The sequence below is a fragment of the Colius striatus genome, chromosome 5 (assembly GCF_028858725.1).
Source record: "Colius striatus isolate bColStr4 chromosome 5, bColStr4.1.hap1, whole genome shotgun sequence".
In the NCBI taxonomy this organism is placed as follows: Eukaryota; Metazoa; Chordata; class Aves; order Coliiformes; family Coliidae; genus Colius; species Colius striatus.
The window spans coordinates 16,959,777-16,987,741 of record NC_084763.1 but is presented as its reverse complement, the minus strand read 5'-3'; the positions used below and the strand labels follow the sequence as shown (position 1 = coordinate 16,987,741).

Below are 27,965 nucleotides of genomic sequence, written 5' to 3'. Positions count from 1 at the left end.
GAATCACACGTAAAGCCCAGAAATTCTCAGGCACTGCCCAGAGAAGCTTCATTTAAAGTTTCCCTGTTAACGCAGGACAGGACAGGCTGACCAGGAAACCTTGTGACACAGGCAGTGAAGCCCCAGCAACACACAGTAGTGTAAGGTAACCAAAGTCTTTCAGGTTTCAACATGTGACAATACTTCTCCCAGCACACCTTGAAGCAGCCTACAGAGGATATTTGGTTTTCACCTGAGTGGAAGACCATGAACCTCAACAGTTAATTATTTGTATCTGGAACGACCTTTATACACAATCAAGAAATTACAAGTGAGTAAACAATTTTGTGCCAAATACAGAAAGGAGACTTGTAAGTGAAACCAACTTCAAACAAAAATAAATTTATTTGAAAATCTTACACAGTAGAATTCCTTCATTGCACAAATCAAAGGATTAATCATGTTGATGGCTGTTGGATAATGTACATTACTTAAACCACACAACCCCTCTGTAACATTGAAGTGGAGAACCCCTCAAAAGTAAGCTGCATCAGACCCAGGTACCATATAGCTCTTGCAGCCACATGAGAAGTGTTTTCTGCTGCTTTGTTATTACACAGGTAGTTGGTTCTATCAGCACAAGCCTAGCGACTTGGATTTGTTTTATGCATATTGGGTTTTGTTCTATTACTTTCCAAGAGATTGTGCTCCCCTGAGTCAGCCGTGTTCATTGGTCAGAATAAATTCCAGCATCTGACACCATTTCCATTAATCACAGACGAGCCGGGATACGTGAGCAAGATATAGAAAGATAAAACAATATCTGGTGAATGGGAAACATTATTTATGTATGCGCTTCACTAATACAGTAGAAGGTAGCTGGAAGGCTTTTTTTCAACTTTGATAGACAAACTGAAAGAGAAGTAGACAAGGAGTATCATACAAAGTACTTACTCCACTGGGAAGAAAGTGTCATGTGGCACCTCAGTCACTTTTACAGCCCATCAGTAGTGTGGCTACACTAGTCATAGCTTCCCCATGAACTTGCAAGTAATTTTAAGATCATTTGCTACTAAATAGCTGTGAAATTAATTTTTATTACACTGATCTTAAACTGGACCCATGAAGTTGAACACTTTACTCATCCACTCACCCCTCTGTAAATGATGTATTGAAGTGTCTTCCCACACATTACAAGTCAGGTATTGTGGATCTAAACCACGAAGCATTTTTCTTCAACATATTAAGCAGTCAAGGCATTTCATGTAACCCTGTTATATTAAGCCAGATATGAAGCAGAGCAGTTTGGTTGTTTCTTTATAAAAAAGGCATAAATTGTATTTGTCTAAAAACAGTTCTTGGCCTTGAAAGTAGTACTCCAACATCCATCATCTATAAAGCAGGCAGTTGCAATTCAAATAACTCTAGTTCTCAGTGGCATACCTAAACATACCACGAAAACACTTGTGACGCGCATCACCAACGCTACAGACACCTAGTTTGAGTAAATTAAGGCTTTGTTTCTGTAATATAAGAGAAGTTAGTAGCCTTCACCACCACACAAATTAAAAGCCCTGGCTCTGGTGCTGTGCAAAGGAGGCCCAGGGAAGACAAGCAGCGGGAACAGGAGGATCCTGGGGCAGGCACCGTCGAGCACTGAATGAATTCAGCTTCCTGCAGCGTAAACCATAGGGAGGGAGCTGAACGTCTGGCAGCCACAGCATTCAGCAGCATCACTTAATGGACCTTTGCTCCATTTTGGGCCTTCTTGTGAATTGTAATCTCAACAGGACAGCTCAGGAGTGAGTTTTATCTTGCCACTGTCTAACAGAAATAAAGATTTTGTCCAAAAACCCCCACAAAAACATCACCTTTCTTCATTAAAGAATTACATAAAAACGCATTTCTAAGCCCAAGGAATCGGAAAGTTAATTGAAAGGAGGAAGGGAGGGATAATACAATTCTTCACTTTATGTCTGACTCTGAAACAAGCACTGTCAAAAACTAAGCTCTGAGCTGGTACAAACTGCAACATGGGATACCAAGTATTTTCTTGATAACATACAAATAGCAAACAAATACAGACCTGGATTATTTTCTTTTATTCCAAGAACTCACTTTCCAGTGAAATCTTTTGCGACTCTTTGCCATTTGCAGTATGAGACTGTCTAAGCCCCGTGCTAGATTTCTATAACGTGCTAGACGTTATACCAGCAGAGCTCTGACTTAAGGAACTCACTCCTGATTTACAGCAGAGGAAGACTGGGCTTTCTGTTGCAGAACTAGAATTAAAGTTACAGAAAGAAAGAACATTCCAGGCAATTTGTTCTTCCCGTTTAAAATAAGTTCAAGCCTTAAGGTGCCTATTCAGAATCATCCTAAAAACATCTCAGTTCATTCTAAAAATTGTTTAACTCTTGTGCAGACAGTTTTGATTACACTGATCCAGGTAATCTGCTGGACAGTTTGACAAAACTGTTTTATTTCTCATTTCCCAAAAGACATTCTCGTTAGGCTTTGGAGGACTTGGGAATACCCAGGAATTATCTTCCAGAGAGCTCTTTCCATAAGAATGGTGTTCCTGAAACATTTTGCCATCAACTGGAATGGGTCTCTCATCTGTCCATGCTTGTAGAGGCACCCTCTCAGATGGGGTTTTTACATCTCTGGGCAGAGGAGGAGACACAGCGTCGCAGGGTACTCTCTCATTTTGCGAGTGCTTTTTATAGACTACCCCAGTCGTCAGATTTGGCTTTGAAATGTTCAGGTCAACACATTGTACTGGTGCAGAAGAGGGAGCTAAAGAAAGAAGATTAAACAAAGTATTAAAATGACATTATCTAACAGGTTTCATATGCTCTAAATGTACTACAGGACAGCAGGGATGTTAAGCCCAATGTTTTCAAGCTACACATTTTTGGATTGTATTTTACTCCAGAAACTACTTAGAAGCTACAAACGGAACACAAAAACCTCCTCAGTCTGATTTTGCCAGGTGAACCAATGATCCTGAAATCAAATTGCCAAAAAAACACCCAGCTCCCAGGAAACCTCCCAGCTCCCACTTAAAACACAGTGGACTAGTGGATCTATTTGAGGACAAGAGTGGAATGAATCCTGAAACAGAGAGGATTTTGACACAATTGGAGAAATCAATGAGACTCAGAACTCTACTTATGCAGATGATGCCTCTGTTTACTCCACTGGCTCTTAAGCTTTGTTCTCAGGCTGCCAAGGACCCGACTTCTGCCTGTCCATGAAGCAGTAAGGTAGAAGTGCGGGGTGTTCACAGGTTCTCTCTGCTCCACTATTGCCATACTTCTAAAAGTAAAGCAATATGACTGCAATATTCAGCCAGCCAAAATTCCAGGGGAGTTTGAAACAATGCTGAGAAAAGGGGAGAACTTCGAAACAGAACATCATCTACCTGAAAGAGCTGCACATTCAAAGCGTGTCTTGGACAGATGACCAAATACAACCAGGTCATTTTGTTGTATTTACGGAACATATAATGGGAGTAGATTAAGGATTCCTGCAGTTAAACAAACATCTTACAGGTAGTTTTCTAGAACAGCTATGAATCTTGAGTGAAAACTATGATATGTAACTTCAGTTCTTAAGGGATAGAAAGAAGAGCCAATAACTTGGTCCAAGAACACAACTTCCATTTCTCACTGGAAAGTAAAAGGCAATGCCCATCTAACAAATGGCAGCCAAAAGCACTTTCTGACAGCACAGGCTTCGTATCCAAAAGACATGCTGAGGCACTGGATTTGGGCTCGTTGTGCTGACAGCCAAGAAAAGCAATTTGAGGTCTACAGATGTTTAGAAGTTCAATAAACATGGAATCCACTGAAAATGGGTTGAGAAAAAAATCAAAATGCAGACACAGGTTTGTTGAAAACACCTCCACACGTGACTGACAGCTAAGTGGGATCCACATGTTAACTGATACTGTAATGGCACACACAGAGCAATGAATATGTTGTGTTCTGCAGACTTTAGGCACCTTTAGGCACCTCTTACCATGGCAACGAGTCTGTATGTGGTGAAACAGCCAGTACAACCGGTATAGGAAGTGGAAGTTTTAAAGTCAATTCTACCCATATTTTGTATAAGCCAAGATTTTTCTACAAATTTAACCACAGATATATCTGCATTGTATTCTTAAGTGTGGCTGGCAAGCCAAGTAAACAATAGAGTTTTGATTTCTGACAAACCTGTCCACTCTCACATGCTTCTGAAAAGTTACTGAAAAAAGCCTACAGAGGGAAAGGTGAAAATCCACTCTTTCCCAGACAATCAATAATGCCTTTTATAGCTGTAGATGTACAACTGCATTCACAACTGCAGAAAAATCAGTGTTCACCAAGCAGAAGACAAAAATCAGTACTTTTGTAGTGGTAAGAGATAACTCCCAATTAAAAATAAGGACAGAAAGACACTACATGGCCACATCAAACTGTCAGGGACTCTAGGATCAAAAACTCATTCAGTTCCCATTTTCTCTGCTGAAGTTATTTGTCCAATGTATCTTGGAAATGTAGGAGCAGAGGCACACCTGGTAACAATATGACCAAGTCTACAAAACCTGTTGATAGTTTATCAGCCAAGTACCAGTGATTGACCATTAGCCACTGCTGGCCACAAAGGCAGTGACTGACCTGGAGGTGAATACCATCATTACCCTCACCCAGCCAGTCAAAGCTGTTTGGAAAGAAAACATCCTGGTCTTATAATGGACAAGGATGTCAGAGACTGTCACCTCTATACTGTAACCAAGTCCACAGTCTTTCTCTGGCACCTTCTGTATTCTGAACACAGTAAATACCACAATTGAAGTGAGCAGAAAAGAAAGGAAATAAACACTGCAGTAAAGAGTCAGACTGACAGTCTGGCCCCACCAGAGTGAGAACCCTCTCTCCTCAAACATTTGCCTTGAGAGACACATATGTATGAAATCAGAAAACCACCAGGCGAGCTGCTTACAGAAATTATTCATACTTTATGTGGAAATTATTTTCCCCTTAATTATTTGCCATGTAATAGCAGTTTTGCAACTCCACTTATTTTGACATTGAGAAAACGTCATCTTGGGTAGCATTTTGCTATAAAAGACAACTTTTCTAACAGCAACATAAAGAAATATGCAACAATAAGGGAATTTCAGTCTATTGAAGTTGGATTTGAAAATGTTGCCAGACCAATACTTTATAAGGTCTATACTGGGAAAATAAGACTCTGCTTACAAAAAAATTCTTTTTTTCTGATTTTTTTCCCCCCTAATATGAAGTAGTTGTGGTAAAAGGTCAAATACAAGTAAACTTAACACCTCAGCCATGTGCACATAAGCAACACTTGACTGAGAAAAAAGCCACAAGGGGAACAGAATACAGTACTGAAGAAAAAACACATCAGCAACACCTTTATGTGTGAAGTTGACCAGTATGAGACAGAAGCAAAAGCAGAAAATGGGTAGGCTGGAACCATAATATAGTCTGGCTTATCAACTTCAATTGATGAGATTCTGATAAGATATGATAGCTGGTTTCTTTTTAAAATGGTACAGCTTGAATCAACGGTTTGTAAGGTCTGTAACTGCAAACACTGACTCGCCTTTCTTGGTGGCTGTTGGGTGTGTTTTCAGTTTCCGCAGAGCCTCAGCTTGCTTGTCACTCACCAGACGCAAATTGGACATTTCTCTCTTCAGTTCCCGATATGCTTGCTGCACGCTTTCAAAACACAATTTTTAAACAAAGTTAAGTATTTGCCACCTCCAAGGCAGTACTGGGGCCTGCTAACATGCTTAACAAGCATTACCTGTTAATAACTTTGGTTTTGCCTGACATACGCTGCAAATTTTGGTAGAGAACTAGGATTCAAAATGAACTCAGCAGTACTGACAATCGTCTTACACTGATGGATCTTTGTATTTTATTTCACTCTTGCATATTACAATATAGAATGCATTATATATTAACATACTAGATGATTAACTGCTCAAGTTCCTCAAATGAAAAGAAATATGAAGCATATTCTCCAGTTTCATTATTTGAAACTGTCTTCCCATAAAATCAGTAATCTCAAAGGAATGCTTTACAAAAGAGAACTTGAATGGACACTAGACTGCAAACAAGGCAGAATAATGACTTTGAATGGCTTCTGATAAATGACCGCACACACCATCATACGCTGTGATCCTAGTAATGTTAATTGATCATAGTTTTAACTATTAAATCAAAATCAATATTTGGGTCTTTGCATCATTCATTTGGCTACAATGAATTGGGACTAGATACTCAAGATCCAATTTGAGCACTCACACCTAGACCAAACTGAAATATACAACATATTTTCATGTTCAAGTTGTCTAATTTATGTTAATACACTGCCTCATCAGACAGTGTAAAAAAACTGCAATCCAATTTAGTCTCCGATGAGACGGCATAACATGAGAAACAACATATTTAGCAATGGCAACACTGTTCCAACATTGAAGTTTCAAGTTAATAGCTGGTAAGAAAATGAAGAACAACAAAAAATAAATCAGAGAAGTCGGCATCACTGTATTTTTCCTGGTAAAATTCAGAGCAGAGGCTCACTGAACACCACATGTATGTTGATTAATAATTGATTAATCCTTGGCATTCAAAGACATAAGGATGCAGTTACTTCAACTTCAATATGAAAGAAACAATTTAAGGTTTTTTTTAATGCTAAGCATTCTACTAAAACACATTTATTGAGGACAAGTGTCATGGATGAGATTTTTCAAAATACTTCTTTCTTCTCCTCACTATATTCACCTAAAAGACGTTTATTTACGAACAGTTCGGTACCTCAAACTACTGTTGAGGTGACCAAGAACTGTTAAGCTATGTAACACCTGTACTTTTAAACATGCATATTTACAGATTTCTATGCTCCAAACAAGCAATTTAGGACCATTCTGTCAGGAAATTCATCATACATGAATGTGTTAAAAAGTACTCTGAGAAACAGCTATTCTGTTCTGCAAGGTAAGGCTAAGAGTTCCCTTAAAACAAAGAAATTAAACAGAAATATTTCCCCAGAACACAAACATTCAGATTCAAAAACTCTGTTAGAGAACAAAGGAAGTTGACAGTTGAATAGGTAATGAATTAGGTATCAGCAATTATGATAGGAAATTAAAATTTCCATAAGTTCAGCTTAACTTGTGGCACTTTGACTGCAGAATCCATATGGCTCTTTGAACTTTTTTACATGACAATTTAGTCGATGTGGCAAGCGTATTTCATTTATCCACACACTTTGGTCTCAAAAATAAGATCAAATGAACTTTAGTTAGAACAGAACTATCCAATATTTAATACAGACCTGGTAAATAGAAGGACAGCTCAGTGTCTGGCACCAACAGAAGGAAAGTGCTTAGGTAAGTTTTGCAATGTGCATTTAGTGCTTTTAAAAGCAACTTGCAGTGATGCAGGTACCAGAGTTCCACTTAAATCACCACCATATCTTTAATTGTTCTTGTGGATACTGACCTGGATTCTTGTAAAGCCGAATTTTCAATACATTTGTAATTGAAAACCAAGGATTCCATGTGTTTGGAAGTTTATCCTATACTGTCTTCTACCATGTCATAAAAACCCTGAATATGACAGCCTGTCTAAAGCTACAGCAATGTAGATTTGCAAGCCACCAACTGAAAGTCAGATTTGCAGGCTGCTGCTAAGTGTGAAATAATTACTTTCCAAAAAGTTAATGAACTGCAAATGCCTCCATCTCCCATCAACAGCAGGACTGCTTGCTACAACAAATATTTCACATAGGAAGTTTTCTTAAGTGTTTTCCCAGAGATTTTTGGGTGGGCTTACATGTTCTGTACACATTACGCATTCATTATTTATGTCACGTTACAACGAACATTATACTGTACAGATGCTAATTCAGACAGTTGCCACCTGAATGCCACTTGGTGGACTAAATCTGCTCTAAAAAAATCAAAGAGATAACTGCTGTACTTTAGATAACACCTTTTCTCAGGCATGTAAGACTGCTATGATGCTCCAGCAGAAACCACAAGAAAAAGGGATAGTGAGCTAGCTATCCAGTCAATGTGAAAGTGTAATCTGCATGCAGTGTGTACAGTATCATTACACCAGAGAACATATGGAAAGTAGCATCTGTACTGTTCTCTTTCGGTGACCTATTTCCTTTCCCATCTCCTCAATATTCCAAGTAAGTATCATCATGTCCTGCTAAACAATCTGTTGTTACGAAGGGCTACTCCTCCCTCTTATGGAAACTCGTGTAAGTACACCAACGGGCACCACTGGGTGTAAGAGATGCAGTCAGGATTTCATTTGTGCAAGACCAAACGTTTGAGAACTTCCAAACACTCATGAATTTTCTTTTACATAAAGAATTAAAGGCTATATATGCTTCCTAATATGGCACAAAGACTCGACAGGAACACAGAGGAGTTTATATCATAAGCACAGTTATTAATTGAATGGCTGCAAAACAACAGCAGATGCTTTCTGCTGTTTTTCTGGAAAATCACTGTTTCTAACAGATCACACAATGGCTCCTCAATACAAAAAATAAATACTTTAAAAAGTCTTCTAGTAGAAATGTTATTGCACTGCATTAAGAACGTATCTTCCAACAGTACGCAAGAGGTTGGAAGCCATCAACTGTGCAAACACAGAAACCTCCCCTCATGTAGAATGAAGATATTCTATAGCTGGGATGAGACTTGGAAATTTATCTACCCCCTCCTCAAGTCAACTAATTACTAAAAATCTGATTTTTAAATTCAAGATCATTTCACTGTCATTTTCTCTACAACAACCTGAAGATGTAAATGTTTTCTTATTATCCTGGACTCCCAGTGTAGCAAGGGAAAGGAATGTCAATAATCTTGCTAAATCAGTATACCTAGACTTGCAATTAGATTATGTAATTTGAAACAACACATTTGAACAGGCTGCAAGAATATTTACTGGTTCAAATAACTGTCTCTCTGTAAACTAAAAACAAAACATGAAAGCCATTTGATTTTCATACCTCTGGATGTCTTGCCTTTGATAGAGATCTCCATTTAATGGGTTTTCATCTTGAACCTGGTCCTGCATAATAGAGTGAGGAGACAATAGAGAAGGAATGAACATATGATACTCTATTCTATATGAAACTGTAAGTTCACTAATATTGAAATTCAGAAGTAGTTCTCATGTGTGTTGGCTGCAGGGGTTTTCAAAACAGACACAGTGACTTAAACTAAGCATTTCCAGTGAGAAATGCTTAAACTACCTACTTACACGAAGGCATAGCAGTGCTCAGCCACCACCATGCTTGCTCTCTCATTTGGGTTTTTTTTTTTTTTTAAACAGCTGAGCTCTTGAATTTTGTGATTCTTTGAAAAGCAAAAATTGATACAGGCTTTTGACTTCCATTAAAAAAAAAAAAGAGTAATCATTCTCCTCTTGTTCCTTCCCTGCCTCAGAAAATAAAGACCTTTATACTGAAACACTTCATCCATCCTTTGAGTCGAGAAGACTGCTTTAAATTTGTGTCTACAAGCAGCATCACTGAAGGCAAGAGGACTGTTTAACAAACCAAACATAGCACTCGCTTTTTTAGTCATGTTTCTGTGAGACCCTGATCTGTGATAAGCTCCACTTCATATCCCTTCTCTTTGTGTTCCCTTTCTATTACTGTTCCCTCGAGTCAAAGTTCTTACAGTGGCTTCATGATAGCCTATGTACATTTCAAGGAACTTGTCAATAATGTACCCACTGCATCAACTACAGTGCAAAATCTGAATATCTAAATATAGGAAAAAAATATAGAGTTGCCTAAAGTAGAAAACACACGTTAGTTATTTTCAAAACAAGCAAAAATTAAAATCTCAGCTGGGTTTGAAACAATGCTGACTTGTCATTGCCCACTGACCACACTTCTCTGTAATTCACCTGACAATTTTTACCCCTCCTGAGGACTGTCCCACCCCCACCCATCAGAGATGCAACTTCATAGTTAAAAAAACACCAATGTTGTGCCATATTACCTTACATTTGAACACTTGCACCTTTTCATTTCCTATATCTAATTATCTAAAAATATCTAAATGGTGGGTGTCAGGAGGTTGGGTTTTCTACAGTAGGTAGCAACAGGACAAGGGGTAATGGGATGAAGCTGGAACACAAAAAAGTTCCACTTAAATCTAAGAAAAAAACTATTTCACTGTTGAGGTGAGGGAGCCCTGGCACAGGCTGCCCAGAGCGGTTGTGGAGGCTCCTTCCTTGGAGGTCTTCAAGACCCGCCTGGACATGTTCCATGCGACCTGATCTAGGTGACCCTGCTTCTGCAGGGGGTTTGACTAGATGATCTCTAAAGGTCCCTTCCAATCCCTACCATTCTATGATTCTATATTCAGCAGTTACCAGGATCAAGAAGAATATTTAAAAAAGAAGCAAGCCATCCCTTCCATTTGTCCTTTGCAACAAAAGCTGCTGGTATAGGCATTATTTAAACAGTGCCATGTCTAGTATTCCTTACAACTGCTATTTCAGTCTGTTCTTCCTAGCAACATTCATTCTCACAATATAATCTGCAATCTTCAACCACTTATATACCTGTTACTGTATCTGACAGAGTTACCTGAAGATACCAGAACTGCATACAAGTTACAGTATGCCTTGAGATTTCATAAATTACTGTAAACACCTAAAATAATTACAGATACAAGTTAAAACAACAGCCCAGAGTAAGGGAGGTTAACAAAACCCCTTTGCTGCCTTCCAGGCAAGGTGCTTTATCCCCACCTAGTGGAAAGAACACCGAATAAAACTGGTTATAAGATTTACTTCGAAAGTGCATTTCTGTAGTAATGTAAATATGCCCAGAAGAAAATATGCCAATCCGCTTTGCAGGCAGGATGATGGCCACAGATGATGCATTCTATCTGAAAGTCTTACCCACGCTGAATATTGACTCAAATACTATGTGAATCAAGATGAAGTCTGCCTCTTCAAACAATCAAATTTTTTGTGTCATTTTAATGTGACTGCAGGGTCCTAGAGACTGCCACAGTACCTTTCAAAGGTAAGACTGTACAGCAGTGAACATGCACTAGAAAGGGGGATTTGTTTTTAAACTTAATCAATTTATTTACTGTTAAGCTATCTTATTTTTCTTTTTGAGATGCTAACAACATCTACGTTAGAGTCCCTCACAACAGCTGCTTGTCCCAGAAATGGCAGAGAAAGATACCAAAAGAGGTACTTTCCTGGCAAGCTTCATGCAACTACCCTAAAGAAAAATGCTAAAGTTCTTTAAGCAAAGTTCATGATATCTATTAACATAAGCATTCTATAACCAACCAAACCAACCCAGTTTTACCTGAACTTCCTACGCAGTCAAGACCAAGACAAATACTAACATAGAACACTCTGCTGTGAATGGCTACTTTGAGGAAATCGTAAAGCTTTATTTTCTGTTGTTATAAAGGCAATGTCTGGGAATTCTAAATTATGTAGAATCATAAGATACCTTGAGTTGGAAGGGGTCATTGAGTTCAACTCCTTCCTCCTCATGGGACTACTTAAAACTAAACCCTGTGACTGAGCATTGGCCTGACACTCCTTGAATTCTGACAGGCTATGACGACTTCCCTGGGAACCCTATTACTAGTTTCAAAAAGCAAGACAGCCTATGAGAATATTTAAGGTTAATTTTATTAAGATGTTCCTCTTCTGCTCTAAAATACACTTTATATGTTTCCTCTCTATTTTGCTTGAGCATGGGATTTAAAATGAACTATCAATACAAACATTTCTTAAAAATGAAAGTACCTTCTGCTTGCATTTTTGCAACTCGTTTCTGAGACTGTTACACTCTTGCTTGAGCTTTTCTAGATCCTGTTCCAAACTATGCACTTTCAGGTCACTGTTCAGCTTCTCTATTTCCCAGCTGGACTGAGTACAATTCAGATTTTTCATCACTGTAAAGAAGACAAGCAAGACAATTAGATTTCAGTCTCAGTTCAAGGAATGTAACTCAATATGTAAGGTTTCACCTCAACCAGCTCATGCCATACAAAAATGTTATCCTGTACATTCTGAAGAAACTGCAGTCTGTGACAACAGAGAAACACTAACACTGGTAAAGTTGCTGGCAGAGAAGTGGTCTATTTTCTGAGTTTCAAGCATGAAGCCCTACTTTCCAGAACACACTGGAGAAAAGGAAGGAACAGCATAAAAAGGCACGAAAAAAATCAGATAATGCCAAACACAAAATATAGACATCAACTTGCATACTTATACACTTCGAAAACACGAGCCCTTTTCCCCTTAGATTTGTATAGTTACATAACTTACCTTTAGTTTTCTCCAAATTTAATATCAAGAAGTTCCAAACAGAACAACAAAAGATATAATCAAAACAAAAGCTTCTAAAATAGAATTACATACATCTTCTTATTAGACAGAAGGAGTTCACATGGTCTCTAGAAAGAAATGACCTAAAACTATCCTAGTATCAAACCAGTAGCAGGACACTAGTCAGACAGCAAGAAAAGAAATAATATGTCAGGAAGAAAACCCTCAAGTCTTCAACTGCACAATACACTCATTTCCAGATTTAAGAGTTTAAATAAGCTTAAGAAACACTGATTTTTCTTAAACAAGGTACTGCTGAAGAGGAGCTCTGCAGAGAGAGATCTGGGAGTCCTGATTTATAATAAACTAAATATGAGGCAGCGATGTGCCCTCGTGGCCAAGAAGGCCAATGGCATCCTGGGATGCATCAAGAAGAGTGTGGGCAGCAGGTCAAGGGAGGTTCTTCTCCCCCTCTACTCTGCCCTGGTGAGGCCTCATCTAGAGTCCTGTGTCCAGTTCTGGGCTCCTGAGCTCAAGAGGGACAGGGAACTGCTGGAGAGAGTACAGCGCAGGGCCACCAAGATGATCAAGGGTATAGAACATCTTTCATACAAGGAAAGGCTGTGGGAACTGGGGCTGTTTAGTCTGGAGAAGAGGAGATTGAGGGGTGATCTTATTAACATTTATAAATATCTAAAGGGTGGGTATCAGAAGGTTGAGACATCCCTTTTTTCTATAGTAGCTAGCAACAGGACAAGGGGTAATGGGATGAAGTTGGAACACAAAAAATTCCACTTAAACATAAGAAAAACTATTTCACTGTTCAGGTGAGGGAGCCCTGGCACAGGCTGCCCAGAGGGGTTGTGGAGTCTACTTCCTTGGAGGTCTTCAAGACCCACCTGGTCATGTTCCTATGCGACCTGATCTAGGTGAACCTGCTTCTGCAGGGGGGTTGGACTAGATGATCTCTAAAGGTCCCTTCCAACCCCTACCATTCTATGAAAATTGATTACTGAATAAGCTTGAAAGCACCATATTTTCAGAGTTCTTACAAACTGCACTTCTTACGTCCTTAAACAACGAGGTCCTCAACAATGATACTGCTACTACATGAAGTTTATTCTTTTCTAGGTTTAAAAACTTGTGTAATTAAAGTAGTGCATTACATGTTTGAGGTCTTCCTGGAAGTAATCCAATTAAAGCATAGCAATATTTACAAGCACCCTTCAAATGACTGTATCTGTACAGAATCTGAAGTCCGGCCCATATCTCTAACTTTACACAGATGGCATTTTCGTGTAACTACATTAATAAAGATTTATTTTTTTCTTCCATAATGTTACATAGCTTTCCTCATATCCCAGCCCTTTAGGTAACTGTTGTCAATGGCAGCTATTGCTATTCTCTTGCCACATATTAAGAAAAAGACAAAGCAATATACGGGATCATCTGCAGGTACCAGAGAAAGTGGTATCAACTGAATAGGGTTTGATACTCGAATCAAGCATGTCCCCAACCCACTCTGAGGAAAAGGTGGTGGAGGTCAGAGATGCACATGACTAACTAGCCTGTAAGTTCTGCACATTTCTCAAATTGCTAAATAATCTACAATGGAGAACGCAACAGCCTCACATCTTTACCATGAATCTCCATGCCTAGGATAATCTAACATGTATCACCCACTTGTAAAAACAAATACATATACAAACTCAAAGTACCTCACCGTGCTATATGCCTCTCTTACCTAGCCACTGTACAGGGTTAAACCTCTTCATGCCTTGAGATCATAATATAACCATTAAGACAATTCAACATGCATTAAGATGAAGTAACCAAACACATACCTTGTTGAGTTTCCACTTCAGTTCTTAGTTGTAGCAGCTCTACTTCTTTAGACTGCAACTGTTCATTCAGAGTTTTCAAGGACTCTGCATTTTCTTTCATCTATTTTCAGAGAAAAAAAAAAAAAAAACAACCAAAAAATAGTCAAGCCATTTGTGAAGCCTTTTTCTATCATGTCTGGCATTTCAACTTTTTTTTTTTTTTTAAATAAAGAAAAATATTGCTTCCTTTTTTTTTTACCAGCATTAATCTTGCACTATAATAAAACTGAGCTACTTAGAATTGTTATTCCTGCATGAAGTAATGTGAGGTACTTTGGAAACATAAAGGAGTGATAAAACAAATACCACAGATCTTCAGCAAATAAAATGATTCTTCAGTAAACATTCACTAACTAGGCAGTACTTATAAAACATGGGTGTAAGCCATTCCTTGAAAAGGCATACCATTCTCTCCAGTTTGCTTTTCAGATTATCTCGGTCGATGCAGGCCTCTCGGTAGGCTTGGTATGCCTTGTTCACTTGCTCACGTCCAACTGAACTGCACTCCTCTTCCCGGCGCGAGCCAAGCAGCTGCAAGTTTCACAGATGTAAGAAATAAGGTTTGTATGTTATATCGAGAACTCCAAATTAAAGAAGTGCAGCAATACAGCCTGCAACACTGAACTGACAGCACTTTTTTTTTTTTTTTTTAGTTTAGAAAATAATCAAATACATTACTAAAGTACAGTAAATGTAAGGAAAAATTCTTTTACTGTTTGGGTGAGGGAGCCCTGGCACAGGCTGCCCAGGGAGGGTGTGGAGTGTCCTTCTCTGGAGGTTTTCAAAACCTGCCTGGGCACGTTCCTGTGTGACATGATCTAGGTGGACCTGCTTTGGCAGAGGGGTTGGACTGGATGATCTACAGAGGTCTCTCCCAACCCCTACCATTCTGTGATTGTGTGGAAGGGTGTTTAGGAATTCTGCAATCTCTAACCATACTTCATGGTACTTAGTTGACTGTAATCAGTATTTAAAAACTACCCACAAGTCATAATTGCTCACACTGACAATTATTTAATCATATTTTTTCCAGGATCTGGAGATGTATAAACTGCTTTTTGGAAGAAGAGTTTTAAGCATACAAAGAACACAACACAGAAAATCCTGAGGAAATGGAACATAATTTTTTTAATGACTTAGAATTTAAACAAAGATTTTTTTTTCTCATGTGTTTATGAGGGAAAAGCCAAAGCAGAATAACTTCTAGGTCACCACTATCTCGTTGCTGGCTAAGGCCAAAGATAAGCGAGAAGGAGTAAGCACTACCAACTAGACTGTCAGAAAGAAGGACTCAGATTTAAAATAGATTTGGTATTTTTAATAACAGAGCAAGAAGATTTAAATCAAATTACATCTGTTCACACTGAAAGCTCTTGTTGTTTGTCTAAATGTTGCATTATCCATTTAATCCTGTTTATCCTGTATACTTGATTGAAATTATTGGGGCATTTAAAAACACTCAGTGTACATAACAGATATTTGTGACAATTTTTAAGAAACTAGATAGAAATCTAAAAGCTGCACACACAAAAATGTATCAAAAAAAATCAAAGTAGTAACATTTATGTATCTACCTTAAATATTTCCTAAGTATTTGCTTGAAAGAAAGTATGGGAAAGCAAGCCACAAAGACAGGAAGCTTCTGCCCCTCTACTCTTTGTACTGACCCTCCAAGTATGCATACTACTCATTTAGAGTTTCATTCTTTACATTTTCCTCCCCCAAATAAAGCCACTCAAGACAGAACATAAGCCCTACCAAACTTCTGGAAATTTCCATACACTTTGACATTTAAAAGTCAGCAAGGGTAACTGCCCATGTACCTCTTATACAGGTATACTAGCTGCTAACAAAGACTGACTGATAGTCAGTTCTGCTACTTAACAGTCTGGGCTTTCTTAATGCCCCTCTCTCACAGAAACCTTTCTAGGAGTTTGCTACAGGCCACCTGATCAGGAAGAAGTGGATGTGGCCTTCTACAAACAGCTGAGAGCTGCCTCACAATCACAATCCCTGGTCCTCATGAGGGACTTCAACCACCCTGGCATTTGCTAGCAAAGCCAGTCAGCCAAGCACACGCAGTCCAGGAGGTTCCTACTGAGTGTTGACGATAACTTCCCGTCACAGGTAGTTGAGGAGCCAACAAGGAGATATGTGCTGCTGGACTTTGTGCTAACAAATAAAGAAGGTGTGGTTGAGGGTGACCATGAGATGGTAGAGTTCAAGATCCTGCATGGAAAAAGCAGGACACCAAGTCAAGTTGACCCTGGGCTTCAGGTGAGCTGACTTTGGCCTCTTCAAAGACCTGCTTGGAAGAATCTCATGGGACAGGATTCTAGATGGTAGGAGTGCCCAAAAAAAAATGGTTGATCTTCAAGCTCCCTTCCAACCCCTACCATTCTGTGATTCACATACTAAAGCAAAAGTTCTCTCTATTGAAAGCAAAGTATCATCTTCAAGACAATGAAGCTGAATCAGGCCAAACCAAAAGACAAAAGACTCAAAGGGATTGTAAAAGTCAATCCTGTTTATTGGGATTTTGAGTAACCACATCAAAGATGTTATACTGAGCATGGTTCAGAGAATATTCACTCTAGAGCTCTACTCCTATCCCCATCATCCCTTCAGGACCTTATATAAACACAGTGGTGAGAATGTTTTGTGTTTTGACAGAAAGGTAATCCCATAAAACTAGTCACCAAGAATTCCTGAATAAGTTTTCAAAATTGTAGCAAATGTGACTCAAGCTCTTCACTCTAATGCCAGAAAAGAATATATGCTTTGTAAGCACGTAGTTAGGACTAAACCCTAATAAATGCCTTAGCTCTAACTCTAGGATATATCTTTCCATTTTGTATTAGTAAGAAAGCAATCTATGAAAGTCAAGACCTTCTGCAGTATAAAGACATTGCTGAACGATGAATATATGTTTAACAATTGCATTGTTTACTCAGGAAGAAAACCCTGTGCTGTGGTCAAGTTTTAGCTTTAATGAACTTTCCTGGACTTAGGGCATGAGAAACTGCATATAAACCAAATTCCTGGATTCAGTAACATTTTAGAATTACTGCATCAAAAAAAATAGCCAGCCAACACCTGCTAAGCACTGCAACTTTGTATTTCATGTTTGAGACTGCTATTAGCTACACCTAGCTAGCCATTCTTAACCATCTTAACCATTTATCATCCCAGTATGCTGATGCCAAGAGATTCTTTTGATAGACAGCTCATAGAATCTGACAATTTACCTCACTGTTCAACAACACTAAGTCACATGTACCCAAGTTCATAAATATCATAAAGAGGCAGATGAACCAGAGTAACAATTCAATGCAACTATTTGTCTTTCTGAACTAAAGCTAGTGTCATTGCGGGGCTCTACTGCATTGTATCACGTACCCGCCTGCAAGAATGAATAATACCAGTATGATGGAACTAGACTAGCAGAGGAACAAATTGTGTTTCACTTAAAGCAATTTACCAAAACTTTCAAACTTGGAAATTATTTTTAAGTACATAATTTAAATACCAAACCATCTGCTCCATCACTCAGCCAGGACCAAAAAAGTAGCTGCTACTAGCAGTGGTAAATTGACTTTCTTCTTACCTTCTCTTCTAGAATTCTCACTTTTTTTTTTAAGAATGAGTTCTCTTTCTCTGTCTCCTTTAGTCGTTTCTTGATATCTTCATATGCAGTGACAAGTGCGAAATGTGAGGCAACAGACTCATCTCCACTGTAAGATGAAACTGGAATCTCCCCATCTCTCTTATGAGTGTTGTCTGCTTTTTCATGGTTCAAAATACAGATGTCATCCTCTACCAACTCCTCCATGACAGCTGTTAAAAAGACAGATATGAGTGCAAAGTTTTCACAAAGACAAATGCATCAAGAGCCTCAAGTCTAAAATCCTTCCAAAATACTGCAGGGTGTTTCTGTCTGAGTATGACAAGACCAAGTAATTAGGAAATATCTTAAGTCTTGCAGAAAAATCCTGAAATCCACTTTACATTGAAAATAACACTGGTTAGAAAATATCTTTCTTGCAAGATCTTTCAAGCATCTTTCATTATTGCTTTATAAAAATATTCTGAGTATGCGGCAGACTTTCAATCCCCCAAATTAATTTTTATGAAGGCTTAACACCATCCTAGAATTTGGCTAGTACCAAGTATTTGAACTCCAAAAGAGTACTGTATTAGAGATTTTGCAAGCCAGCACTGAGCAGCAAAAGAGATTACTGTTGCAAGAAATCAACCAACTACTCTGGTTCCTGGGCACAAGTGACAAATTGCCTTCATTCTTAAATGCAAATGTTGATACTTTTCCCAAACTTTAGAATGTAATATTAAGGGCACTTGCATTAGTTGTTAAAGAGGCTACATGACTAAGTATTCTTTATGTAGAAAGCATCCTGCTGAACAACAATTACAGTAATTCTTGACTGCAAATATAGTGAAAGTGAAAACAGAATAACATGATCTGCCTCAACATGCATGGAGTAAACCAACAATAATCTGACAGTAAGAAAAGTATCATCCTAAAATACTAGGCAAATCCACCTGGATGATAAATGTAATCATTAGATGGAGTTTTTGTTACAACACATAAATTAAGCACAGAAAATCATTCAATAAGAAAAAGGACCTTTAAAAAATTCCATATAATTTCTTGAACTCCAGGCCAAAAAGGGAAAACCACAACAGCATTTTACTTGATGTTACTAGTTACCAGGTTACAAGTTCAGGGGTTTAATTTAAAAACAAATGAAAAAACAACCCCAAAACCAACCAACCAAAAAAAACCCAACCCACCACACAGCTCATTCTTACTCAGTTAAGAAGATCAAGATTCCTTGCATTTATATGCAATACTAAAAAATGCTATAGAATAACTGATACTTCTTCCCCCTTAAAAGAAAAAACAACCCTACAAATGCTACTTCTATCAAAAGTAGATTTTCTGTTTTATACCCTTGAATAAATCTTTAGGTTCCTAGCTAATGAACCAACAAAAATACTGAAACAGAAGAAATTAGCATAATGACAGCTGGTGCTCTAGGAAAAAGCTATTTCAACAGAAAACTGACCTGATCATCAGGAAAGGCTGGCATTAGTAGGTGGAACCCAACGGCCACAATTGCTGCCTATACTGTATGTTTGCTGTTTAATTTCAAACTAGAATTCTATTTGTTTAGTGATACTAAGTGGTAAAGGGATCAACTGCCCCAGAGCTTATCTATGTGGTCAGATTTCTCTCCTGATGCTAGCTGTGGAAAAGCTACAAAGACTGCAGCATTATGAAGAGCTGTTGTACAGCTACCACTTAACAATGGTGCTGTTGTCACATTTGTCTCCATTTGGTCCAAGCCACTTAGACATCGTGATAAAAACCTGTGACAGCTCGTTTATACTAAATAGACGGCAACTGAGCTGCAACGGTGAAAAAAAATACAAGAAAACTGCAAACCAAAATTGAAGTCCTTTCAATGGTTATCTTCCGGAGGCAAACAGATACCTTGTACTCTGCCTGATGCATTCTAACAAAACTGGTAGCCTAAGCTTCCCTTGTCTGTTGTTTTGCCTCATGCTTAAGTAGAAAGAGCCTTGGGGAAAAAAAAACACCAACCTTTTCCTTTCTTTCGTTGCAAGAATCATATCACTCCATGCACAAGGTGACTTTGACCAACAGCACTACATCATTCAAACTGCATTAACTGACCAAAGAAATTGCTCATTTTGTGTTCTAAAATAAGCATAACATACTAGCTTTTCCTCCTCCCTTCCTGGCCCTGCATGTCTTGTCGCTCATCAAATTCCAAGAGCTTGCCTTCAAAAGGCGACACATCTCCTTTTCTCTGAACACTAGACGCAATGTCATTAAAGCAGTGTCACAGCTTATCGTTCTTTCCTGAAGAAAGCAGCACATTGTGTAACCTTGTGCATAAAACACATCTTTATCCTCACACTTTCCTATAGCTCCTAAACTTGAGCATCACACACTCCTTGTTCCTTACACACATCAGTTCCACCAGGAGATGGCAATAAGGGAAAACAGGAGACAACATCAGAAGGTGAAACCATATTTATTCTCTATTTTGCTAACTAAAACTTACTGACTTTATGAGCTGCCAAAAGAACAAGATCTTCCAAAGTAAGACTCAGTGCACACAAACACTACTTTATGAACTCAGGTACGCACTTAACCTGCACCTACTAAGAGGACTAGTTACGTGAACATCTTTTTACTTGAAAGCTCTTATTTAGTTTACAGGATTATTCAACTCTGGTTTTTTGATGCTGCCCTGTAAACCAACACTGGTTGCCATTTAGAAGATAAGCATGCAATTCCACATAATTCAAAGACTTTGAATACATTTTTCTAGATTTTCACACACAAGAACTGTTTCAGAAAGAACCAATATACACATTTCTGCCTAATATTGTTGCATACTAAGTGACAATAAACTGCCTACAAAAGTGTCTCGCCTCAGAGACAGATACCCAAGTAAAACACCTTCCTTTCAACTCTTCCTTTTAGAGAACAGATCTGATACTGGAACACTTTGGAGGCAAAGTGGCAATACTTCACTTAAGCCAGTGTAAGGTGTACGTGGGCTATTCCAAGAGAATGGTATAGTTTTTGCTTCTAATAACAACAAAAAAAAAAAGGTCACATGCTTCTCTGTACAAAAGCTCAACAGTCTGTCAAGAAGTGAAAAATAACCACAATAATATTCTCATAGTATATATTTTATTTTTGGTTTTCATAATCTCTATTAAGTATTAATAATATTCACACACCAGATTACACTGCCATGACAATAAAAACAACATCGTTGTTTCAGTTTTACAAGAAACACAATTCACATCACCATTGTCATCATGTCCAACAATATGGAAAGAAAATGAGACTTCAGAGAGACACCGCTTAAAAATATTTACATAAATTGACATTTCAATGCCACCGAACACCACAGAATTTTAGAGCATCACACAAAGGAAATACAATAATGTAAATATTTGGTTACTAAGTTTAGCATAAGATGACTTCAAAAAGCCACAGCATAAACAGTCAGAAAACAAAAAGCTGTTGGTATTTTGAGATTTCCCCCCACCTCAAGGACATTTCTGCTTTTGGAAAGCATCACTGGAAAACTCCTTTTCTTCCCAAAGTAAACCATCTAAAAGATGTCATGATGCTACTGTCAGTTAATCTGAAAGGAAAAGTCGGTATGTATCTTATCCTAAACAGCTCCCCATTTTCTCCCATAATATTCTTCAAAACACAACAGTTAATTTTTTATAGAAACTGAAAAAAATCATAAGAAATTTATAGATGGGGAAAAAAAATGAAGAAAAAATGCATTTCTCAGGTCTGTGTCAATACAAAATAATTTTAACAGTTAATTCTATTAATAGACATCAGTCTAAACATTGATTTTATTGCGTATTTAAAGAACTCTACAGAACTATATGATAGGCATTTCCTAAGAAAAAAAAATGCTGGGACTTTCATATTGGATAGGTGTATGATGACTCCAAAGTCGTATTATATGCACCACTGACTGCAGTATACAGTAGAGGAGCATGAGGAAAAAGTCACAACAGAAAATTACAGCAGCATTGCTACATTATCTAAATAGCACAACACAATGTAAAAAAAGAAAACAAACCCTCTCCTCCCAAAAAAAATTTTCTGAAGTATTTCCAAAGAAAGAAATCAGTGCAAAGTTACTTCTCCGGCACCCTCCAAGCTCATACTAAAAGGCCAATAAAAGATACAAGCTCATCAAAGAATAAAACCTGACTGTTAAACAGTGTTAAGATCAGCAGTTCTATAAATGCCATGGTGAAACGCATAGTTCACCCAGCTCTTTGTTTTGTTGTCAAGAAAAAGAAAAAAGAAAGAGAAAGCATGCTTACAAATACTTCTTTCTTCAGAAGCAGCTCTCTCGTGATATTAAAAGAGATAAAGATCAAAACCTTTAAAAGACAAAATCTTACAAAATGGAGTTGTACCAGTAAGAAATTCCCAACTACAGGTGTAGCCTTCAATTTTACTCTTTAAGGACAGGAATAAAAAATTTGGTTTTTTTCAGTATTTCATCATTTAGAAAATACAAACTGTAAACAACAACCAAGTAAGTGCTTTCTGACACAATACGTGCATTAGATTATTCCCCAAGTTAAGGCTCCTCAAATCTGACAGTCCCAGGAAGAGCTTGCAGGATGGCTCACTGAGTCCAACCACAGACCTTTGCCCCTGTTTTCCTTTGTTTGGCTTCTCCAGTTCAAGGCCACACTTGTATGTGCTGCTGCAAATGCCCCAGAGCTGTCACTCTGAAACACTTAAGTGAATTTTGATCTCTCTGGAGTTGCAATTCATGAAATAATCTGTAGTAGAGTAACCAGTTAAAGTGAAGTATTTCCCACTGAAATATTTAAAGTAATATACAGACAAGTTAATGTCTATGAATACAAGTGACGTCCATGTCTGCCCACTTAAGCAAGCTTTACAATCCCACTTACCACAGGTACTAACTCCTGATACTTTTGTCAGTGACAAAGTATTCAATGTTACATTCAGATTTTCTGAATGATCTACATGTGAAACGGCCTATTTGAACTGACTTTGACCTTTACTTTCCTCTAAAAATTTGTATGAATACCAGTACTACTGTTTGTATTAATTAATATTTTTTTTAAAACCCCAACCAACTCAAATATACTGTTGACAGGATGCAGTATTAAGTTCTAGCTGGAGTAATTATATTCACTGTTCTTAAGTATATGAATCTGAAGAGATGGCAACACTCAAGTTTTCTTTCACACACTGCAGAAAAGAATGGTTTCTAGAAACTACTTCTGTTGTTCATGGATGCTTAATGTAGGTTAAAGAACAGCTTTAGGATTTAATTTATTAAACATATTGAGAATGTTTTCGCATTTCTTACTCATGCTTGGCAGAAATACAGCTTTTCTCTTCATAGAGCTTTACAAATATTAGTCATTAACACCATGGGAGGTAGTTAAATATAAAACACATTTTACATACAAGGAACACAGGATGCAGAGGCTCTAATAGCAAACAGACCGCTGTGCAAAAAGATTTCTGGACTTGGAAATGCTAATCTTATTCTCAGATCAGGAAGAGAGACAGTAAGAGCAGGATTATATTAATTTTCTTCCAATATTAAGCAGATTCTTATTTGTCCCATCTTTTGATTTGAAAGAGAACTGTTTTCAAAATATTTCCAAATGTCAAGTACAAATAATTTACAGATGGTATTTTCCTGATTTTTTTTCCCCAGGCTACTGAGAGTCTGAATCATTTAACTTTGTTCACCTTCCAGACTTGAGGGGTTTGACTTCATAATGGTACTATGAAGAGTCTCCAGCTGTTAACAGAAGGAGTATAATTTTTGTACTGGTTTACCTTTCCTTACATAGAACAGTATATATATGCACATAGACATAAAACATTAAATTCAAGGAATGCCTTTGATCCACAGGAATCTTGAATGAGTGTTTTGCAGTTCTCACCTTCGTTTCAGAAAAGTTGTACTGCTCTTCTTTTTTAAAAGATACTCCAGCACAGCAATGAAAAGTACAGAATTCCTGCAGTCAGCATCAAATACTCCAGTGTATGGAGTACATAATACATGATGACAAAACAAGCAAGACTTCTAGTCTCTTCAAGCATCTATCATTCTATCATATCTCATCCTTAGAAATCTTAGGTTTGCTTTGATTCCAGTCACAAACAGGCTGCTCTATAGAAAGAGACATCACTTTTTACAGTCACTTGCTCCATTTTTTGAGCAAAAGATATGCACACACACATCTCAGTAGCTGCCAGCTTTAGTCATTGCTTATCCTTCCTTATGGAAAAAGTCCAGAGCTCCAAAGTACTCCCTAAGAGCCCACACATACAAGGGTGCAGCTTCAGCAAATGTGGTGCTCTTTACGTCAGCACAACAGGCAAACTGCATCTCCAAATTGCTTTCGTTTTGCTCCTGCTAGGAAATGGAAAGCTACCATCTCTTAGCTCACAGAACAGATCACTGGAGTACATCTATTGTGAACATGTGGGTAAGCTAGAGGAGCCAAGCAAAATCTCCTTAGATACAAGAGGCAACTTTTTTTTAATCTCAAGCTATTCTATTACAATAACCTACTCTCAGAAGAACTAGAAAAGTACTAAAAAGCCCATTTTATGACAACACTGTTTGATAAATTTTACTCTCTCCAAATAGTTTCATACTCCAGCATCTTCATCACTGATTTGTAAACCCTACGCATCCTCAACATAATATATTTAATTTGCCTTTCTGTGAATTTTGTCACAACTACCACTTACCCTGACAACTATCAAAAGAGAGAGGGGAAAAAAATCCCAACAGTTGGAGTCAATTAAATATTGTCCTCTCAGCATCATATAATTCTGTGTAAACTATTACGTTTAATCTTCAAACTGATTAGAAACAACACTGCCAAAGAAACACAAGTAGCAACAGGATGGCTTTTTTGGCTTTCTAGCACCAAATATAGGTGTATTCAATGGTTTCTGAAAACCCCATATGTTCTCATGATAACACTGGGTATTATCTTAATAGACACTTTTTTTGGTGTCCTTCCCATTTAAAAAAGCCTCTATAAAGAACAACTACTTATGAAAGTTAAGACAGTTTGGTCTTCTTTTGTCAAACAAACAGTAGGTCCTCCCTCCCAGTCATAAGTTTCCTCCCGCTCAATGTAACTGTCAGGTTAACTAATGTTCAATAAATTCACAAGTTCAGTAACAAGGTCTTACGAAAGCCTTGTATCATTCCATTAACTTTTAATTCAACCAGAAACATACCTCACCTGTTACCTCACCTGCCAGTAAAAGGCAAGTTAAACACAGTTGCACAGATGGCCCTTGGGCATCCTGCAATTTGCTGACAGGATGTCTGGAGGTTTTACAGACAGGACCGGACAGGGTGCTAGATAATCTTATCTAGGCACCCTTTTTCACAAAAGGTTGGACTAGATGATCTTTCCAGGTCCTTTCCAACCTGAGCTATTCTACAACACTATGATTTTATATTCAGGTTTGCATCTCATTATTTCAGACAAGCCAGGCCATTTAAACACAAGTTCCTGTTAGCAGCTTGTAAGTGGACGACTTTGAACATTCATGCTACTTATGCTGATTTCAAATGCATTGACAAATTTTAGTAGCATCTATCATTTTATGAAAATATTATAAAATCATGTAAATAATAGTTAATATATGCCATTATAGCATACACGTACAGCAAAATCCTAAGACTGATTGCACAGTTGACTGTGGATAAATCCCGTATGTATGGAGCCTCTAAAATTCCCCCCTCGGCAGAACCCACCACTAACTTCTGCCCAGCTAGTTACTATCCTGACTCTTGTATTAATCCTGTCATCACGATTTTAACAAACGGGATCTCATTGTCATTGTAACTGTTTTATTGAATGCAGACTGTCTATCTAGACTTCTTCTGCTTAGAAAATACCTGCGAAGGAATGAAAACATACATCAAAAGCTAAATCCACACTGCATTTTATTCCATTTACTTCTAACCTGTTGCTTATTTTCTTCAAAATCTATTCTAAAGGAGTCAGAGAGGGATAGCATGTGCAGTAACAGATCTGCTCTTTTTAGGAAACAGTTTTCACCTTCCTAAGTAGACATACCTCATTTAACATTTTCAAGTAATAAACCAGAATCCTCAATTCAATCTATTGGTATTATAAGGACAAATATTACTGGATTTGCAACTTCATTTACACTTTTTTTTCCAACACTGAGAGATGAAGTTATTCTATTTAACCACCCTGAGCATATTAAATACCATTTGTTCATGTATTTGACCTGATCATGTTCATACTTTCAGCTTTTGTCATATAGAAAAAGAGACATACTGAAAACCAAATCAAAGCCCAAAACAGTACTTCTCAGAAAACTCTCTCTCAGAACAGCACCTGACTTTTGGTGCCCAGAACAGACTTGACTGTTGTGACAATAATCCTCCTATCACTCTGCTTTTTCCAGAGCTGACTTCCAGCATGCTGATTTTACTGCATACACACAGTGCAAGACAGGCGGCAAATTATGGGATTCCTCATGAAATGTAAAAGCTCCTAAAACCACTCACTGGAATAGTTCACAGTCCAACCCACTTTCAGCTCTAAGTTCCTGGTGGATAGATTTAAGGACATCAGGGGCATTTCCCTACCAGGTGAAACATTGGGATTTAAAACTGCAACTTCTTAAAAGGATCACTAGCATATAAAACTCTCTAAACACTCATCTGTAATCCCTTCTTCCAAATCAATATGGCCTGCAACACACACATTCCTGTCTGCTCCAGGATTTCACCATGTTTATTTCCACATCTTATGTTATTATTCCAACATTGTTCATGTCTTTTGCCAGATTCCCCTGTACTAACATACAAATTGCTGCTCTAAGAAAACACCCAGGTTTTTAGCTTAATTAGATGCAGCTTTCTAACTGGTTTTATTTCCCGAGACCCACTATCTACTTGTTAGCAATACCTTTAAACTATGCTCACCATCTCTCAATGAGGATGCCCCCACTTTACGCAGTTAACGCTTTGCCTGCAAAGCAAAGGCAGGCTGGGACATCACACAAGCACAGTGACAGGACCAGGGGTAATGGACACAAGCTGGAACACAAAAAATTCCACTTAAACTTATGGAAAACTTCTTTACTCTGAGGGTGAGCGAGCCCCGACACAGGCTGCCCGGGGAGGGTGTGGTGTCTCCTTCCCTGAAGAGAGCTTGGATATGTTCCTGTGTGACCCGATCGAGGGTCACACCTACTTTAGCAGGGGGTTGGACTCGATGATCTCTAGAGGTCTCTTCCAAGCCCTACCGGTCTAAGATGCTATGATTCTAAGCCTCTACCAACCAGCTCTCCTTCGAGAACGACTACTTTATAAGAAAAACTAAAGACCGGCCAGAACCGGCGGACAGAGGGCAGGCAGTCCTATTACATCGGGCAACGGTGCAGGGAGCTCCCCAGCGCCCCTGGGCCCCCTCAGAACACGCAGGCCGCTGAGCCGGAGCCGCCCGCAGGCAACGCGTCACCGCAGCCCCCGCCCGGCCGCCACTCCCCCCACCAGGACCAACCTCTCCGGGCCTCGCTCGGGTCAGGCGGGTCAGCAACGGCCTGTCACCTCGGCCGAGAGGCAGCGCCGGCCGTCGTGGTCTCCGCTCGGGCCTCTTCGGGCTCCCATCTCCTCCGCTCCGCCGGCCCGGCCGCGGTACCGGCCTCCGCCGCCGCGGGCAGTCCCCGGGGCGCCAGGCCCTTCCCCGCCTCTCGAGGAAGTCAACAAACGCCTCACGTGACGCGGACGTCGGTCCCTCCTCTCGCTCCACTGGGTGCCCGCTGCTCCCGGAAGGAGAGAGGCAGCTCCGCCACCTGACCCGGGCAGGGAGGCCGGACTACAACTCCCGCTATGCAAGCGGGCGGGCTCCACGCGGAGCGCCTCGGGCGGGAAAGCACCCCCCTGCTCCGCCCTCCAGGCCGCAAGAGGAGGGCCGCGGCGCTTCGTGCCGCCCATCACGCCGCTGCCGCGCACCTCTGGGAGGGGTACGGCCTCTCGACGCCTGCTCTTCACGAGCATCCCCTCAGCACAGCATCGCCACTGGAAAGCAGCGGTACAACAAATACGCCTCCATTTTAAGAAGT

General features: G+C 39.0%; 1 protein-coding gene across 1 annotated transcript; it reads right to left on the bottom strand.

The window, feature by feature from the left end:
* Positions 1-365: 365 nt before the first annotated feature.
* AZI2 (5-azacytidine induced 2) lies at positions 366-27,626 on the bottom strand. The gene is made up of 8 exons (XM_061996675.1): positions 27,404-27,626; positions 17,838-18,067; positions 14,636-14,761; positions 14,192-14,291; positions 11,823-11,971; positions 9,034-9,095; positions 5,596-5,711; positions 366-2,778 (listed from the first exon to the last, which is right to left on the bottom strand). Exons 2-8 carry the CDS (start codon positions 18,060-18,062, stop codon positions 2,390-2,392), a joined length of 1,167 nt encoding a protein of 388 aa, XP_061852659.1. The 5' UTR covers positions 18,063-18,067; positions 27,404-27,626; the 3' UTR covers positions 366-2,389.
* Between the last annotated feature and the right edge of the window lie 339 nt (positions 27,627-27,965).